The following is an 18,176-nucleotide window of genomic DNA, read 5'->3' on the forward strand; positions in this document are numbered from 1 at the left end:
TAAAGAAATGAACTTCAGCACACCTTAAGAAAATTCAATTACCACTGCAGTTCATCCAGGCCTAATGGTACATGCCTATAATCCCAGCACTTAGGAGGCGAAGCAGATCAGAAGTTTAAAATCCAGTCTAGATTACATGAGAAGTCCAGAAGAGGGAAGGCAGAGAGAGAGAAAAGAAAGAGTAAGGGGGTCATGTCCAGGAGAGGTTGCGGCAACTCTTCCTACTAAGTCCCCTTTCCTACAGAATGAGTCAAGCAGCTAGGACAGGAACGGCTGCATCAGCAAACCAGACCTCTGGAGATGCCACTTCAAATAGTTCACACTTGTTCCAAAAAGCCAAAGCGAAACACAAGAGAATACCCTTCACAAATAAACATTCAAACAAAACACAGAGAAAACCAGAACACTTAACTACATCCTAAGACAGGGAAGGAAACCAGCAAGCATCGCTTCCTTCTACTTCAGCCACACAACATCAGAGCTGCACTAAATCAGTTTCTAGATTTAGTTTTCAGACTATTAAAGCAGGCTGATGATCCTTAAACTTCAACCTAGGGAAACATAAAGTACATATTATCAGTGCAAGGGGGACGAGACCTCCAGAGTGTCGCAGAAGGATACTAAACATGGTTCTTCCTTGAACTGGTCAGTAACAGGAGGACAAAATGAGGGTCCCAGTCTGTTCCCCTCTGCTCTTGTGACTTCATGACTGATGCCAAGATAATACAAAATATTTAAAAATCCCATGCTGGCAAACACGCCAATAGAGGCAATCTGGAAATAGTCTTTACAGTTTAATTTTGGACACTCAAAAGAACGAAGCTAGTTCGACTCATAACCTCTCAGAGCTGAGATAACTCTGCCATGAGCTCTCATTCTAACTTTGCTTTCTATACCAAAGACGTTAAGTCGAGCACTGTCTTCTCATCTGGATTTGTACAGATAATAAGTAGCCCAGTTCACCTTGGCTAATCAGCAAACTCAACTGTTCACCATGAGCCTTTCCTATTCAGAAATGCTGAGGGTGAAAATTGGGCTTAGGCAAGACAGAGCCACAAACAGCACAGGCACATCAGTTTCTTCAGTAAGAATAAAGATCCCTTTTTTTCAGGGTTACTGGTAATAACGCATACGCAGCACCAAGCACAGAGCTAGAAAACAATAGTAACTGCTGTCACCGTCAGTGGCAGTACAAGTGATGCATCATATGGCATGGTATAGAAATGAGTGTCAAATCCTGACATATGTCTGTATCAAAACTCACCTAATAAGTTAATTCAGCAGAGAATGTTTGCAAAGGATCAAATCTGTTTGTTTGGTCAGAACAACAAAAACAGCTGCTTTCAATATTATCCTTTTCACTTAGAGTAAGCACAAACTTACTTCCATACTACAAGCTCCCCTAAATTATTAATGTTAATAAAAATCAAACTCTGAACCTGTTTCTGGCAACATGAGCTACACATAGGGAATCCAGTACCAGGCCAGGAAACCTGAAACACAGCTCTGCACAGTCTTCACTCAAAGACGTGCCTATTGGTGGCCAACACCCAAAGTGTGTTCTCTTCTCACTCAGCCAATTCCTGCCTTCTTTATTTTTATTTGTATGTATGTTTATTGAGACAGGGTCTCTATGTAGTCCTGGCAGTCCTGGAACTCTGTAGACCAGGCTGGCCTCGAACTCAGAGATTCATCATCAGTCTCTGCCTCCAGAGTGCTGGATTAAGGGCATACACTACTACAGCTCGTTCCTGCTCTTCTTAGAAGCAACTTCAAATATAAAACCACACCCTCCTTTCTGCCATGCTTAGGAACACTGAGTTCACATATCTAAACACCATCTGTGTACTGGAATGAGAAACTGCCTAGGAAAAAAGCACAACTAGTTTTAAAACCAATTTAAAAATCAGTTATTTAAGTAAAGTACTTAGTGTTCATACTGGAGGTTTTAACATTCAGATTATAATCAGATTTTTAAAAAACTAAACTAATTTAAACTCGTTACAAGGTCTTTCTTATCTTCTAGAAAATGCAATTATAATCAACCCCTTTTTCTGTATTAGACAAGTCACACCTTATAATTTACCTATAGACAAATCACAGCACACAGCACAGCTCCTAATATATTCAATCAGATGTCTCAAATAGTTTTTGATATATTAAGATTCTGGGTTGGAGAGCGAGATGGCTCAGCAGGTAAAGGCATTTGCTCCCAAGCCTGACAACCTGAGTTCAATTCCCTGACTCCTCTACAAAGTAGTCTAATCTCCACCCCTATTTCACCTCCTGGGATGTGCACAGACACACACACACACACAAACATAAAGAAAATGTACTTGTGAAGAACAGTTCAGAAAAGTCTGGTTATTCCACACAATTGTAAACAAGGTTATATATAACTAAGAATCAAAGGCACAGAAACAAATAGTTTTCGATATTTAGACTAAATAAATCTCGAGTATCTCAGTGATGGCACAAGTAGAATTAGAAAAGGTAACAGAAGTTTTCTGCCTCCTGGTGGAAAGCTCAACTTAAACCATCCTGAGCATTCAGACACAGACAACAGCAGCAAAAGTGGGCAAGACATATACTGCTCAGCAAAGGTATCTCAGGTAGATGGACGGCAGCCAGGGCTTCAGGAGACACAGATGTATAAGACCCACCATACACAAGACAGCCCACTGAGCCCAACATGACAAGCCTGAAGCCCTAAGCACACGAAGGAACACTGCCTCTGGCTCCCAGAAGTCCTGCTCCACACCTGTAAACAGGTGAGGGCCCAGTTAAGTCTATGAACATAATAAAAACTGCCTATAAGGCACTAGGAGGTTCAGGATTCAACCACCGTAAGGCACCACAGCCAGACCTGTCACTCAGCTCCAAAGGAATCTGAAACAGAGCTGCCAATTGCTAGCATGGACCAAGAGATCACTTCGTAGAAGCCCATGTGTTCTCTGCTTTTATAACATGTACTCGTGAACACTACCTTCAGATCCTTTTTACTGCTGCCCATTTCATTTACAATAGCATGGACACCTCCCCACCCCACACCCCCACCCCTGCTCAAGCTGATATCCATCGGCAAAGTAATCTCAAACAAGTCCACAACTCTTGCCTGAGAAATACCCACTCTTCACCTGGAGCTAGGACAAAGCACTCCACAAATGCAGTGTTAGAGGCACCTCTGTTAGGGTACTCAGGAGTCTGCAAGTCTGTTCAGGAGGCTGGGTACCACCATCACACCCTTCCTTCTGCACATTTCCTACATGCCTCACAATGTCCTTCACAGGGAAAACTCAGGCCTTGCTCTTTCTCCAGACCCTTCCTGTGGAGATCAGGAAGCGCCAAAGGGCAGCCTCTACTGAGCTGTATCAAGTCCACACACCAGGGCTACCTTGCACTTGGTTGCAATCAGGGGAGACCAAGAACCTCACAGAGCATCTAATCATCTCCTGAATTCCCCCAGCCAACCCACACAGTGCCTGGCAAGAAAGAGGCCAATACAGCCATGTACAGAGCTGTGTTCCTCAATTCAACAAATTCTCACATGGGCCTCTATATAGGCACAAGCTTCTTTGGCCATATGCTGCTCCTCTGCCTACGGAGCCCACAGTGCCCAGAGCTTCACGTCACTTAGGACAGAGGTGCAGGAAGGCCCTGACAACAGCTGTGTCACACCACACCCACTTCTTATCGGCACTGACGTTACTAGGCCTTGCTCATCAATAGCCAATGGTCTGTCACTCTGCGAGTGCAAGAACCTCTCATCTCTCATCACACCCCTATCTGGACTGAGTCTCTGCATATGGAGCTTTTCAGTTTCCTGACCTAACCTAACCTGAACTGTTCAGCATCTCTGGAGAAAGAATGTCAGATATGTTTGATTTCAAAACACTTGAGTATTCTTCATTATACCAAGAGTTTTCATTTGAATAATTCTATGTGGAGACAGATGGAGCCATTTCCTTAACACCAACCATAATTTAAATTTGGTAGTTGAAAGTCACCTAGATAAACTAGATAATGTTATCAACTGGAGAACCGAATCTCCTGACATTAAGGACACATCCAGTGCAGCCTGCTATGGCTGTAGGATGTAGTCCTCTTCGCCATCCATCTCTGAGGTCCCATCCAAGGGACTTCTTGCTGCTATGAATAACTCTTCTGTGCTAACTTGCTGGGACAGTGAAGTCAGTGAGTTACAGAGGCCTTTAGTAAGGGCTAAAGGGGAGCGAGGCAGGGCCCAGTGAGGATAACGGGGAAGAATCCAGTACTTATGGCTAGTTTCTCTTAGGTGGTCACAACATCCACTTGCTGAAGAAGTCCTCACCAAGAAACCCACACCAGGATGTGGCACTTGCAGTTTCCAAGTGTCTGCAAGCTTCAGAAAGCATTCCCCCTCTCGTTAACCCGCTTGTTCTTCTCAGCGACCAAGAGGTTAGGGCAGACACCTAGGTGTCTCATCTTTCCCATTCCTTCCACCAAGCCCATCTGGGGAATGCTTCTGTTGCTCCTTCAGGCAGGGCTTGACACACACTGCTACTGCAGTCAAGCCTCGGAAGAGCATTCACCAGAACTGCATTGAGTGCAGAGGCACAGTGCTTGCTTATTAACGCTACAAGACCCCGAGCTTCATCTCCTGCACTACTAAATAAGCCAGGGAAAGGTTCGACAACAGTCATTACTTAAGGCTAGCAAACTGTTTCATTTCTCAGTCATGGATAGGGGACAGAAATCACGAAAGTGGTAAAAATTCTAAACATGGCTTTTGTTCTATTACATTACAGATTATACATTTCATAGTAAAACAGCCAGAGACAGCCAACACTTTCCCTCCCACTTTCTATCTGAAAGCTTTAAGCTATCCCAACCAAGGCATTTCTGACATTCAACCTTACAGAGGCTGCTCAGGCATGTATGCAATTGAGCAGAAACACAGAACTGAGAACTTAAAACATTCCAGTTTTAAAAAAAAAAAGTGACGATGGGGGAAATTGCAAGCTCCTTGGCCAGGGACAATATGAACTCTCTTCTTAAAGCACTGTGTACTGTTCTTTCTTTATACACTGGGTGTTTACTGGGGGCCAACCACCTGCCAGCCAGCCAAGTGCTCATCACAGCCTTTCTGATGCACCCTCTTCCCAAGTCTAGGTGGCAAGCACCAGAGAATGACTGCTGCCTTTGTGTTCATGAGGAACAGCACACAGCAAAGCCTAACGCACATTAGTGTCAGAAAGAGGGAAAGCATGGGCAGGGTTGCCAGTCTGTGATAGACATGGGAACCAGGGCTTTCCTTGCCGATACACCCAACAGTCCTATGATCCACCAACAATCTGATGAGTTCTGAAAGGGTCCTCATGCAACGCACAGATGTGGGCACAGAAGCTGTCATACAAAGAAGCTGGGGTCCAGAACTGTGAAGAATCCAGTCCTTTGTTTCAACGGTACGAGGTTATGCCCAACGTCACTCTACCAGTCAGCTGTATGTCCCAAACAACTAAGCAACACTGCCCCCAAATCAATTTACTCTGATTCTCTCTGACACCCTGCCAAAGAAGCTATTATTTAAATGTCTAAAGTCATACCGAGTTAACAATAAAAACTTCTTCTGCCTTCAGGTCTTCCAAGCTGTGAAGTAGAAAGGTTTGATTCGCTGCTCTCAGGTCACATTCAGCAAACAGGCCTCTTCTGAAGTAAAGCCGCCCACAGCAGAGTGGCTGTGTGTGCTGAGCATGAGCCTCGCTCACGTCTTTTAATTAAAGCTCAAGAACGACTCAGTGAGCTGTCTGCTGTCCACGGACTACTAAACAATATAAAACCCAGCAATCTAGCCATGAAATGTGTACGTCTGTGTATTACTAACATAGGATTAGTTTCAAGTTTTTTCCTCCACACTGAACAGAACAGTACAGAATAACTAAAGGAAACGAATGACGAAACGGGGTCTGAACACACACCCAAGTTTACCACAGAGCAAAGTGAGAATGCCATCAAATTACAGACCTGATTAAATGTCAGAATTAAGTTTAGTGGCACAGTAAAAAATCCCCAGGTCCCCTAATTTTTGAACTCCATACAAGTCATAGTTTATCTAAGAAGGCTGGTAACATGACTGTTGTTTACAAACAAAATGTACACTAAGTAGAAAAATAAGTTAAATAATGGAGAAGAGACAGAATGTTAAGCCTTGGCCCAACAAAATCTCAACACACATTTAAACACTTGGCGGAGGGCTGGAATTTTCTAGACTTTTATCAACTGACCCAGAATCAAAGTATTTAATGACCCAAAGCAGCAAGTAAATCACCGTCAATAGAAAAATGTAGTCAGTAAGCGGCCTACCAGCCATCCTCGGGTGTGAAATAGAAAGAATAGGAAATTGAAAAGTCACAATGAGCTCATCAAATATTGCTTGAGAGTTTTCCAAAACCACGTTTATGCTCTTATTTATAGCCTCACTCCCACACATACTTTGCAATGTTCTGGGAAAAGGACAAGCTTGTTCGGATTTAAAAAATTTACTAAGATCTAAGGGAAGAACAAAACACACACAAAAAAAACTAACAAACAACAATTACAAAAACGAGACCCAAAGTTCTTGTTTTAGTAAAAACGACTGTACCGTGCCTTGGCCTGTTTTCAAACTAGGCTCAGTCAGAGTCTCAAATTCGCCTTAAAGTTTTTCGTAAAAATATTTCAGCGACGTATCTGCATGCCAGCTGGAAATATGATATACGCATCCAAACTATTTTCCTACCCACAAACTATCCCCTCCCTTTTATAAGTGTGACTACATTCTACCTTCTGTTCAAAACATCGTTTATCGCCAAACTGTAAAAACTGAGGTCACAGCAAGCCTCCTTAACTTCCACAAAGCCCAACGCATCCTATGCGGCAGCTCACCGCCGTCGGCCCCCGGTGCACCCCATCTTTGTCTCTCCCGGGTCCGGCTCTCCCTTCCCGTCTCTCTCCTCTGCCGCGTCCTGCGCTGTCAGCGGAGCCGGAAGGCGCGGGCGGCCCTCCCTCGCAGCGCGGCGGGCCCGATTCCGGGAGTAGGGCCGGGCCCGCACTCGGCGGCAGCACGCGCACTTCCCGCCGCGCGGGCGCTCGGGCACAAGTTCGCAAACAGCCCGAGTGTCCCGAGATCGCCGTGATTCAGCAGCGGGCCGGGCGGGGACGGCGGGCCAAGCCCGGAAAAGGTCACCGCGACGCCACGGGCGACGCCCGGCCTTCAGCCCGTGTGCCCGCGCGGGTGCGGCCCGGCCCAGCGGCGGTGGCGATTCCTACCTCTGCGGCTCTTAGGAGAGCTCCGCTTGCTCCGGGCGCTGGCTCGCTCTTCCTCAATCGCAGCTGCTATCTCGGGGTTGTCTTCCCCATTGTACCAGACCAGGAGCTCCTCGCCAGGCGCGATTGGCTGCAGGATAGACGAGACAAGACGCGAACCAATCAGAGAGGCGGTTGTTGGCGGGGGCGGCGCGGCGACCGCAAACAGCTGTCGGGAGGGCGCCGCCGCAGGGGGCGCGCACGGAGAGGAGGCGGGGTCAGGGAGCGCGCAGGGAGGAGGCGGGCCCTCGGGCGCGCGCCCGGGCAGGAGGCGGAGCCGAGGCCCGGGCTAGCAGAAAACTCCTTGGCTGGCAGGGCCAAGGCAAGACACTCAGGGCAAACAGGAGGACCTAGTAGCTTGTCACGGAGGCTCGCAGGAGTGCGTGTACCGGCTGATCTGGGACTAGTGCTCAGCCTCCACCACTAGATTCTTACAGCTAGCTCCAAGCCTCATGCCACCCACACAAGAGAAAAAAATAAAATACGAGACCATTTTGCCCATGAAATTCGAGTGGATGAGAAATTGAAAGAGTCATTAAGAAGCAAATAGCATAGAAAGGAGTTAGCACCAAAGGTTCTAATTCCAAGCACAAGTTAAGCAGGAACGCTCTGCACCTTAATCATGCACGCAACCGCTATTTATAATAACAGAAGTGCTGAGCTCAGGCAGAGCCCAACCTAGCATCCTCAGAACAGTCACCTACTAGCTCGGGCCTGTGAAAACATTTCTAGTTACAGAATGCCTAAGAATACCTCCTAGGCATTATGCTCCTAAAACATTAAACTTTTCAGTCGCTCCCACACCTCATCATCATACAACTACATCTAAAATATACAGAAGAAATATTTAGAGAAGAGAAGTGAGTCCTGAGCAGGGCAGTGGTGGTGCACGCCTTTAATTCCAGCAAGCGGATCTCTCTGCGTTTGAGGCCAGCCTGGTCTACAGAGCTAGTTCCAGGTCAGCCTCCAAAGCTACAGAGAAACCCTGTGTCTCAAGAAAATAAAGTGGGGGGGGGGGGTACTAAGCAGAATCAGGAAGGTGGCTTAGAGTTTTCATTCACTCTTGGGGACCCTATCTGCTCAGAAAGCTGAAGTAAAAAAAGCCCACCTCCAACCCACATGCTGAAACAGACGATCCAAGGAAGACAACTGAAAGGGAATGTTCTGACAAAGGTAGGACCAGTGGAAAGAGGGATTATAATAATCCATATGGCAATCATCAACACGGATTGACCCAGACTAGACTCCCCAGTAGACCTAAGGGTAATAGGTGAAAGTCTGAAAAGTTCCATAACATTTGCCTCCTGTCAAAATCCTCTCTCCCCAAACGGCTACCAGTCACAAAGGGAGGAAATGTCTCTCCAATGAGTCAGCCAGACAGCACCTGCCTCCTGAGAGCATGCACAGAGAACAGGTCACTTCTGAGGTGCCCAGGAGGCATACGTGGGATCTAACCAGAAGACCAAATTGAGTCTCCACAGCACTAAAATGTTATCAAACAGTCTAAGAGTGATGGCTATTCTTGGTTGTCAACTTGACTAACTGGTGAAGCACAAATAATAAAAACTCAGAGTCAGAAATTGGGGTTCAACCTGAAGATCCAAAAAGCAAAACAGCCAGCCACTGTCTCTTACCTCAACCTCGATCCTGCCTCCTGGAATCTCAAAATAAGACTGCATCTGACAGTCTTATATTCCTATCTATGACTGGGATTAAAGGTGTGCACCACCTGATTTCTATGTCAACTAGGGAGGCTACAGGATTAAAGGTGTGTGTTCCCATAACATGGTCCCATAACAAGGCTGGCCAGTGGGACTGTTTTACTTTCAGATCTTCAGGCAGTCTTTACTTATTTATTAAGTAATTTAAATTTATTTATTAAAATACATTTGAAATGCCCTGACAATCTGAAATGAACTATAATCCAGATATGGAGGGCACACTTATGATCTGGATCTTGAGCTGGAAGACAACATGTTTTTGATCTGGATCTTGAGCGGGAAGACACAAGCTTTTGATCTGGATCTTGAGCAGGAAGACACAAGCTTTTGATCTGGATTTTGAGCAGGAAGACACAAGCTTTTGATCTGGATCTTGAGCAGGAAGACACAAGCGTTTGATCCAGATCTTAAGCTGGAAGACACAAACTTTTGATCCGGATCTGGAGCAGGAAGACACAAGCTTTTGATTCAGATCTTGAGGCTGGAAGACACAAGCTTTTGATCCGGATCTTGAGGAGGGATGACACGCTCCTTTAATCCAGATCTTGAGGTGGGAAGACACACCTTTAATCTGAGCCACAACTTCTGCTGCTTGCCCATCCATTCCTTGACTGCATTAGAGCCTACTTCTTTGGGAGTCTAGCATCGACAGAAGACCTGATGAGACACCCAGCCTCATAGGACTGAGCAACTGCTATATTCTTGGACTTTCTATTCACAGCTAGCCATTTTGGACTGAGCCTGTAAGTCAGTCCAATAAATTCATATACTCTCTCTCTCTCACACACACACGAGAGAGAGAGAGAGAGAGAGAGAGAGAGAGAGAGAGAGAGAGAGAGAGAAATTCAGAGAGAGAGAGAAATTCATTCCATACGTTGTATGGATCAAAAGTTTGTGTCTTCCTGAGTAATACACCAAGCCTTAGAGTCAAATGAGAGCCAGAATTCTTTTCCTACAAGGACATGATTGCAACAACAGATACAATCTTGGCTGAGTGGACAGATCAGTTAATACAATATTGCCTAGGTGCTGGCTTCCTGATATGCCAGTGTACAGTGACTATGTAAGAGTTTGATGTAGTGGCATTTCAATTGTATTTTAATAAGTAAGTTTACCTGGGAATCAGGAGAGTAAAATCAGCCACACTGGTCAGCCTTACAGCCAGGCAGTGGTAACACACACCTTTAATCCCAGTAGCCACACTAGTTGCCATAGAAACTGAGCAGTGCGTGCCTTTAATCCCAGTGGTGCACACCTTTATTTCCAGAACTAGAGAGGATTATAAAATGGGAGAAAAAAGTTCTCAGACACAGTCTCATCCTGAGATTCCTGGCGGCAGGATCACCATTTAGGCTGGCTGCTTTGTTTTTCCAATCTTCAGATTGAACCCCAATTTTTCTGAGTTTTTATTAATCGTGATTCAGTTTGGTCCTGAAGTTTTTGCGCGTTTGTTTGGTTGGGTTGTTTGTTTGATTGTTTTGAAACAATAGGCTGACCTTGAACTCTCTAGGTAGACCAGGTTGGCTTAGAACTCAGAGTTCCACCTGCCTTTACCTCCCAAGCACTGAAATTAAAGGTGTGTCACTTAGCCCCTGTTTTTGTTTTAAAGAGGAAATTCCATCAGAGATGTCAGTTTAAAAACAAAATGATCCCTTCCTTCCACAAGGTTCTAGTTTAGATAGTAAGCATGGCTTTGGTCACTGTCTACAGAATTCCCACTATTTCAAAATATTCAAGTTGTTTAAAATAAAAGAACCAGTCACTGTTTACTTTTTTCCTCCAAAAATAGCTAAAATTTGCTACTTTACTGTTTTTGAACCAATATCTCATATCCTTTTTTGCATCAGCTAAACTTAACCAAAACCCCTAATTTAAAAAAATCTATTAATGAGCTAAAACAGCCATCACAAATGCCTTTTGGCACTTTGATAAGCTAATCTGTTTTGCTTGCTTTTTAAAATTCAAACTGTTTTTAGAGCATATAAATTTTAGCTCGTTTCTCTTTTATGCAATGTATCTATAAAATGGTATTAAATGCTACTTGAAATAATTAGGATTCTAGAAAATATAAAAGCAAATCTTTAAAGTAAAAGGGAAAGAGTGAGGACAAAGGTATACTTACCATGATCTTCAGTCAGCCACCACGAAACACTCGGGCCTCCAAAGACAAGAGCACCTGTCCCTAGCTCCTGTCTCCCTTTTCATTGATCTGTGGGTCTCAGCAGAGCTACCTGTACTTCACGATGGATGAGCTAAACATCTGCACAGGGGTGGATGTCAAGCTCAGTGCCTTGGGTTTGAACCCAACACCAACAGATGGAGAGGGTGAGAATCAGTACCAACTCCTTATATAGAAAGACACTCATGTCCACTCAAGTTAAAAATACAACTTAGAATCCGTGTACTGCAAATCAAACTAAAAGAAACAACTTAAACATTGATAGACAATAAGTATTGAAGAGAAACCTGGTTTGTTCAGTACACACAGCTTTCAACACCATCAGTTACTGAGATAGGGCTACATGCTAATAGACACTCTCTTACAAAAGAGAAAAACAATATTTTTAATATTTTTCTGTACTCCTTAGCATTTTCAAGATTTCATACAACAAATTCCCACGCAATTCATTTACAAGGCCTGCCTCAGAGAACGGTGAATCTTAAAGGTGGTAGCACACGCCTTTAATCCCAGCACTCGGGAGGCAGAGGCAGGCGGATCTCTGGGAGTTCGAGGCCAGCCTGGTCTACAAGACCTAGTTCCAGGACAGGAACCAAAAAGCTACGGAGAAACCCTGTCTCGAAAAACCAAAAAAAAAGAAAGATGCAGTCTATAATTACTCAACACAATCTTCCTGCCCTACTTCCCTGACATATGCTAGATCTCAGCAACCATGTGATTAACACAGAGCCTTGGGTGTGTGGATGAGCCACTTCAAACGCCATCCATTCCAGGTCTGCAGAGCTGTTCTTGTCAGTCACAGCTAGACCACACTGAGAGAAATGCACACAGAGTAGCCAGGAGTAGATTAACAGCAACACTGTTACCTTTAAGGTTTTATAGTAAATGGCTCTGTTGATTTCCAGTGGAAATAAATTCTGCTCTTCACCTGAGCAAGCCCAGTTCACATAGCGCAGCCAGTTGCCCTTCTCCGGATCAGTGGCGTCAATGCACATCCACCCCAGATTTGGGTAGTACACCTATGGACAGAGAAAAATGAGCTCGTATTAGGACAGGAATGCCTAAAAAGTCTCATCTTCAACTTTCCAGACATCTGTTTTTACTGTATGCAAGCACTCTACAGCATTTCAGAGAAACAAGATAGAGAACCAACACTCAAAAACACAGGGAGGAAACAGAGCTGTGAAATCTTTTCATTCTTTAGGTTCCCCCCCCTAAATATAATTGATCTACAAATATTTCCTGTACATGAAAACAGGTTACAACTACATGCTCTCAAATGTGACTTAGCAAAATGCCTTCTCATATATTCTGTCAGTTCAACCTAGGCCCGTACTGCTAGGCTACACATTTCCGAAGTCTTCTTTCTGGCATGATTTACAGGGACTTCGCAAACGAGCACACGTAGTGAATCAGCTTGGAAGTGACAAGCTATGATGGTTTTATCAACCTCACTGTCCCTCAACACCTACACCATCCAGCACATGTATCAGAACTAAGGTCCAGCGAACATGTTTGTAAGGTTCTGGGATGCTGCAGACAAGTACCAGAAAACCCAGGACACCAGATCTACTTTCTTAGGAAGCTTCCCTGAACTTCCATCCATGCTTGCTCCTCCCCTGTGATGCTGCCAATAAACACTTGGCGGGTCATGCCTTCATTTTAAAGAACATCAACTCTGCAAGGAGTTTGACATTCATATGTGCACATATGTGCATTTATTCTTCCAAGTGCCTGAGTAGACACTGAACCAGAACTACAAATAGGTGTTCTTTTTAGGAAGAAAAGAAGGATTCTGGGTGTCTCTCTTTTCCCCACACACCTGACTCATTCCACTCATTCCTTTCTTCCTCTCCCATCACATTAATCCCTTTTAGGTAGGTCAACGCTCCTGCTCTCCACTGACGGCTGGGTGGCTGACTTCCTCATCATGGGCCCTTGAGACTGAGGCTCTAAGTCTGGTTCTCGCCTTCCAAGACACTGACACTACTAAGCTACACTCTCTGTGTCAGATCTCCCTTACTAATTTTCCCCTTCCACATGTGGAAATCAGGGCTTGAAGGTAAAACAGCCTTCCTTTCTAAAACACTTGACTGGAGGAAAGACAGTCTTAGGCCCAGGCTTGTTTGACCTCCATTTGTGGCTGTTTCCCTGACTACCTGACCACCATAGGTTAGACTACAGGCTCTTCTCTTCCCACCAGCACCCCGGCCTCCTTCAGTTCTTCTAAAGGTGGACAGATATACATACATACACTCTTTCCTTTTCAAAACAGAACACTCCTCAAATGGTATGTTATGAAGAGACAGTCAAAAAATTGTTAAACACAATACACAAAACAACAAAAGCTGCTTTCCAATGTTTGAGAGTGATGATCGTCCCACCTGCCGGCACAATCAAAGAGACAAGTGAAGTGAATGATCAATGAACACCACCAATCCTCTGGTCAGGCCGCTGACTTGCACGGGGATTATTATTCCCTTTGCCCCCAGGCTCAGAGATAGTCTTTTTCTCTCTCTTATTTTGGATGTATATGGGTAAACATCAGGATCCTACTGGGTATCACCAGGTATCAGTGTGACGACAGAGACAGCAGCAGCTGCCCGGGAAACCCACCAAATGGAAAGTAAAGGTGGCGCTTGACTAGCCATCTGCTTTAATAACAACTCAGGCACTGCTGAGACTTCCTCAATCTTCAGTCAACGTAAACCTCTGCAGAAATAAAGTGTTCCAGGTGAGTGAATTCTTTATTTATATATTCCTCATTGTATCTCAATGGAAATAGGGACTATTCTAAGTGCAATGATGTTCATAAAGAAAAGAGTTCCATAGAGATAGATGAATATAACAGAGGGGATTGGGGAAGGTTATATGGGGGGGGGGGGGGGCTTTGTTTAGTTTTTTTTTGCTTTGTTTTCTGAGAGAAGGTCTCACTCTATAGTGTCAGACATATACAAATACATTGCTGACTGAACAAGTCACATTGAAAGAATGAACTATTTATTTTTAGCCTAAACATAAGAATATATGAAGAGAAGATAATCTAAAACTAAAAGTAAGAAAATGTCATTAATGCTTTTCTTTGAGAAAATGGGCTAATTCAGTATTCTCTTCTTTCTGCCTCTCCTCTACTGGAATAGCATTTACACTGGGGTGGGGATAGAGGAAATGGGCAAAGTACTAACTGTCCTGAAGATCTACATCTGCATCTGCATGAAGTGCCCAAGGTCTGCTGGATGCCAAGGGAAATGGTGGCCCAAACCTTTAATCCCAGCACTCATCGTTTGGGATACGGAAGCAGGCAGATGTCTGTGAACTGGCTGCCAGCCTGGTCTACATGATAAGTTCCAGGGCTTTATAAGACAGGCTACATAGACCCTGTCTTAAATAACATTGAAAAGGTGTGCAGTGTTCTTATCACTGAGCTTTAGTTTGTTAGTGGGGAACTAAGATGAGAATATGGTTTGATACAATTCCCATGTTTGCTCATCAAACATCCATTTCTAATCACATTAAATTCAGCGATTGACAGAAATATCTCTAAATTTTGCTTAACTACTAATTGCTAAGCTACAGAAGTGCAACTTATCCTCAGACAATGGTAGTGGAAGGGCAGGGACAACCGATTATGATTACTTCCTCCATCAATCACAAGGCAGGCAACCCTCCTTCCCTAGTTCAAACCCAACAAGAGACACTGAAGAAGTCTATTTCCACATCTCCATAACGACTACAAAATAGGCTCACCTGATTCCAAAGAGGAATAGCACACAGAATTAAAAGCTTTATCCTGATGCAATCCATAAAGCAGCCTCCTCTACCAAGCAAGGGTACTGGAGTACACCTGTCACGTTCAGCCCTCGTCCCGCAAGGAGGACGCGACCACCGGAGCTCTTCTCACTGCAGTTTTATTCCAGGACTTTTTACACTTCTCTCTCTTTTCCTTCCTCTCTCTTTCCTTCCTCTCTCCTCTCTCCTTTTTTCCTCTCTCTCCGGGCAAACCTCTCCCAGCCCTTAAGTAGGCATGGGCTGCCAATCCCGGACTGCCAGGTGGGCACTGCCCATAGGCCCACGCATATGCAAGCAGCTGATGATCATTGCGTGATCAGGCATAAGTCAGACTTTAGCCATAGAGGTTGATTATCATCTCCACCAGGTGTGGCTCTATGCTGCTCGCTACATACACCCTCATAAGAACAGCTTGAACAAACTGACTTCCATCCCAGACCCCATCCCTCGACTCGAGAAGAGGACTGCAGAGAGCATCGTGTGCCAACTCTGGGTAAGCTGGCTGTTTTACAAATTATTTTTGTTCCATCTTTGTAAGGGTCTACAGAATAATCTATAAATATTATGCCTTTGACATTTAAATTTTTAGTATGTGTTTGTATTTATAGGGAAGGTGTAGGCTGTGCACATGAGTGCTTGTGCCCAAGGAAGCTAGAAAGTGTCAGGTCCCCTGGAGCTGGAGTTAATGGAACAGAATCTAAGTCCTCTGCAACAGCAATATGTATTCTCAACCACTGAACCATCTCTCCAGACCCTATGAAATGTTATTAAGTCCCTTTTTTATATATATGAAGAAGTAGTAGATGGGCAATTTTGGTAGAATAGCCAAACCACTAAAAATACCGCCAGGACTCAAACTTGATCGTCTCATTTCTTCCTTACATTCAAATTAAACCAATAAGAAGACAGGGAGCAGGGAAGGAGAGTTTTACCTCAAACCCCTCTTTATAATCCTTCTTCTGATGGCTAGGGTGTAACTCATGGTAAAGTGCTTATCCAGGAGGCTGCCCCTGCTGTCACCTCCAGCAGCACTACACAAAAGCACACAGCTTTCTTCCTACTCCTGACTCCTCTAGGTCAGGGTTGTGAAAGCCATTCCTGTTTCTCATTGAACAGACAGGGTGCTAACTCTTCTTCAAGGACAGCATAAATGTCCTGTAACTTAATTCAGTTCTATTTAATTCAGTCATTTAAAAAATAGTTTTAAAATAATCAAAATTCAAATGCAGTACACATGCCCCTTTGAATATGACACACTCAAAGTTGCATCTCTATGCCATTTAGGAAAAAGAATTTGCAAAGAACAAACCACATTATATCTTCCTTAATTATTCATTACTCGGTAAGCATACTGGTTAATGTTGGAAGTATAGGACAAAACTTTGATTCACTTTATGAAACATAACATCACTTAAACTCTCAATTGTTCACCTACAACATCCTAACTCATAATAATAACAATATAATAACAATAATAATAATAATAATAACAATAGCAAATTGCCACAGACATCACAGGCTAAAACTGAGACAAGGCAATGACAAACTCTCATGCTGGGTCAACTCTAATATCAAGTTGAGTATTACACTCGATTAAACCAGCTCTCTAACATTACAGCCTACAATGACAAAACCATGTCCCTGGGCTATTGTTTGGACTTCCCTACAGTGTAGGTACCAAGCATTGCTAACACTTCACAACCGAGACAGACCCTCTCTAGGAGGCCAGGTACTCACATCAGGAGCCCCAATCTGCCTATACTGTCAGAGGCTCCTTTCCATGCCTCTGTATCTTCCCTGAGGATTCATTGCTGAACCTCAGCAGGAAGATCTACATCAGCGATTCTCAACCTGTGGGTCAAGACCCCTTTGGGGGTCAAATGACCTTTTCACAGGGATCGCCTAAGACCATCAGAAAACACAGATATTTACATTATGATTCATCATAATAGCAAAATTACAGTTATGAAGTAGCAATGAAATAATTTTATGGTTGGGACAGTCATACACCACACATGAGGAACTGTATTAAAGGGAGGCAGCATTAGGAAGGTAGAGAAACACTGCTCTAAACTGTTCTACACTTATACAAGCTACAATTTTTAGAAATGATTTTATCCTTTACAAGATCAAATGTTTTTCTTCACTGCTTAGGTTCAAATCATCTTACTGAGAATAATCTCTAGCAACTCATTTATAAATATCATTGAACCTGCAAATAAAGCTATGAAGACAAAAAAAGAGAAAGGTAACCTCAGTTTATATGAAAAGGTAATAATAAATGTATCTTTGCAAGTCTTAAAGGATTTTACTAATACTACCCACAAAAATACCATATCTTTGTGACATCTTCAGCCCCCAGTGGCACCTCAGTGACAGAGCTGGCTGCCTGCAGGTTTCATTAAGGATAAGCAGACTGCTACCCTGCAGAAGAAACTTTCTGGGAGCTACAGACAAAATGGATCATCACTATCATCTGCTCCACGCCTCATATTACTTTAGAAGCTCAAGGGCTTCTAAAATGTTCTAAACATTTGACAATAGGGAGCAAAGTCTAACAGGTGGTGGCACATCTTAACAGAAAAGGCCCACTCGTCAGAGGACAATTCCAAGCATACAGGCTATCTGTACTAGCAAGTCTAAAGCAGAAATATAACAACAGTTGGCTTCTCAGGTCCTCAAAGCCCAGCCGCTCGCTGTCCATCCCGTCTGAGCATGCTTACATGACTGACCCTCTTTTGAAATTACTGGGAATAGGTCTCAGCTATACAACTGCATAAATGTTTGTGGGAAATCCTCCAATAACAGATGCTCTAAAAATATAAACTGCTTCCCAGCAAGTCCCTAATCAAATTCTAGTGGGTAGGCAAAATAGTTTATTCTTGTTCTTAAATCAGAATTTCTACCCATGACCATGGATGTGTAAGAATTCCATAAACCACTAGAAGTGGCAGCAATCTCTCCCAGTATGCAGTTCCACACTTTCTGGGGAGGCTTGCAAGAGGGTGGGTGGTCTGGCGGTACCTCCTCTATGGGGTGCTACTGAGAAATAATGGACCTTTGAAATGTGGGGTCTGGTGGAAGGTCCTTAGGCCACAGGTACCATAACCTCAGAAGGGACTATGTGGGGCCGTGCCTAGCCCTCTGTTTCTGCTTCAGTCTGA

General features: G+C 44.0%; 1 protein-coding gene across 3 annotated transcripts in view; it reads right to left on the reverse strand.

Annotated features, from left to right (window-relative positions):
• The window catches only part of Prdm2 (PR/SET domain 2), a 103,127-nt gene that overhangs the window by 43,075 nt on the left and 41,876 nt on the right, over positions 1 to 18,176 (reverse strand). For 2 of the 3 annotated variants that reach the window (XM_075946178.1, XM_075946179.1), the window contains 2 exons: positions 12,090 to 12,242; positions 7,288 to 7,414 (listed from right to left, as the gene is read on the reverse strand). In XM_075946178.1, coding sequence (XP_075802293.1) covers positions 7,288 to 7,414; positions 12,090 to 12,242 — 280 coding nt within the window. Of the gene's footprint in view, positions 1 to 6,801; positions 6,891 to 7,287; positions 7,415 to 12,089; positions 12,243 to 18,176 lie in introns of those variants that run through there. The other variant, XM_075946180.1, reaches the window with a different exon arrangement.

The sequence above is a fragment of the Microtus pennsylvanicus genome, chromosome 13, assembly GCF_037038515.1.
Source record: "Microtus pennsylvanicus isolate mMicPen1 chromosome 13, mMicPen1.hap1, whole genome shotgun sequence".
Taxonomy (NCBI): Eukaryota; Metazoa; Chordata; class Mammalia; order Rodentia; family Cricetidae; genus Microtus; species Microtus pennsylvanicus.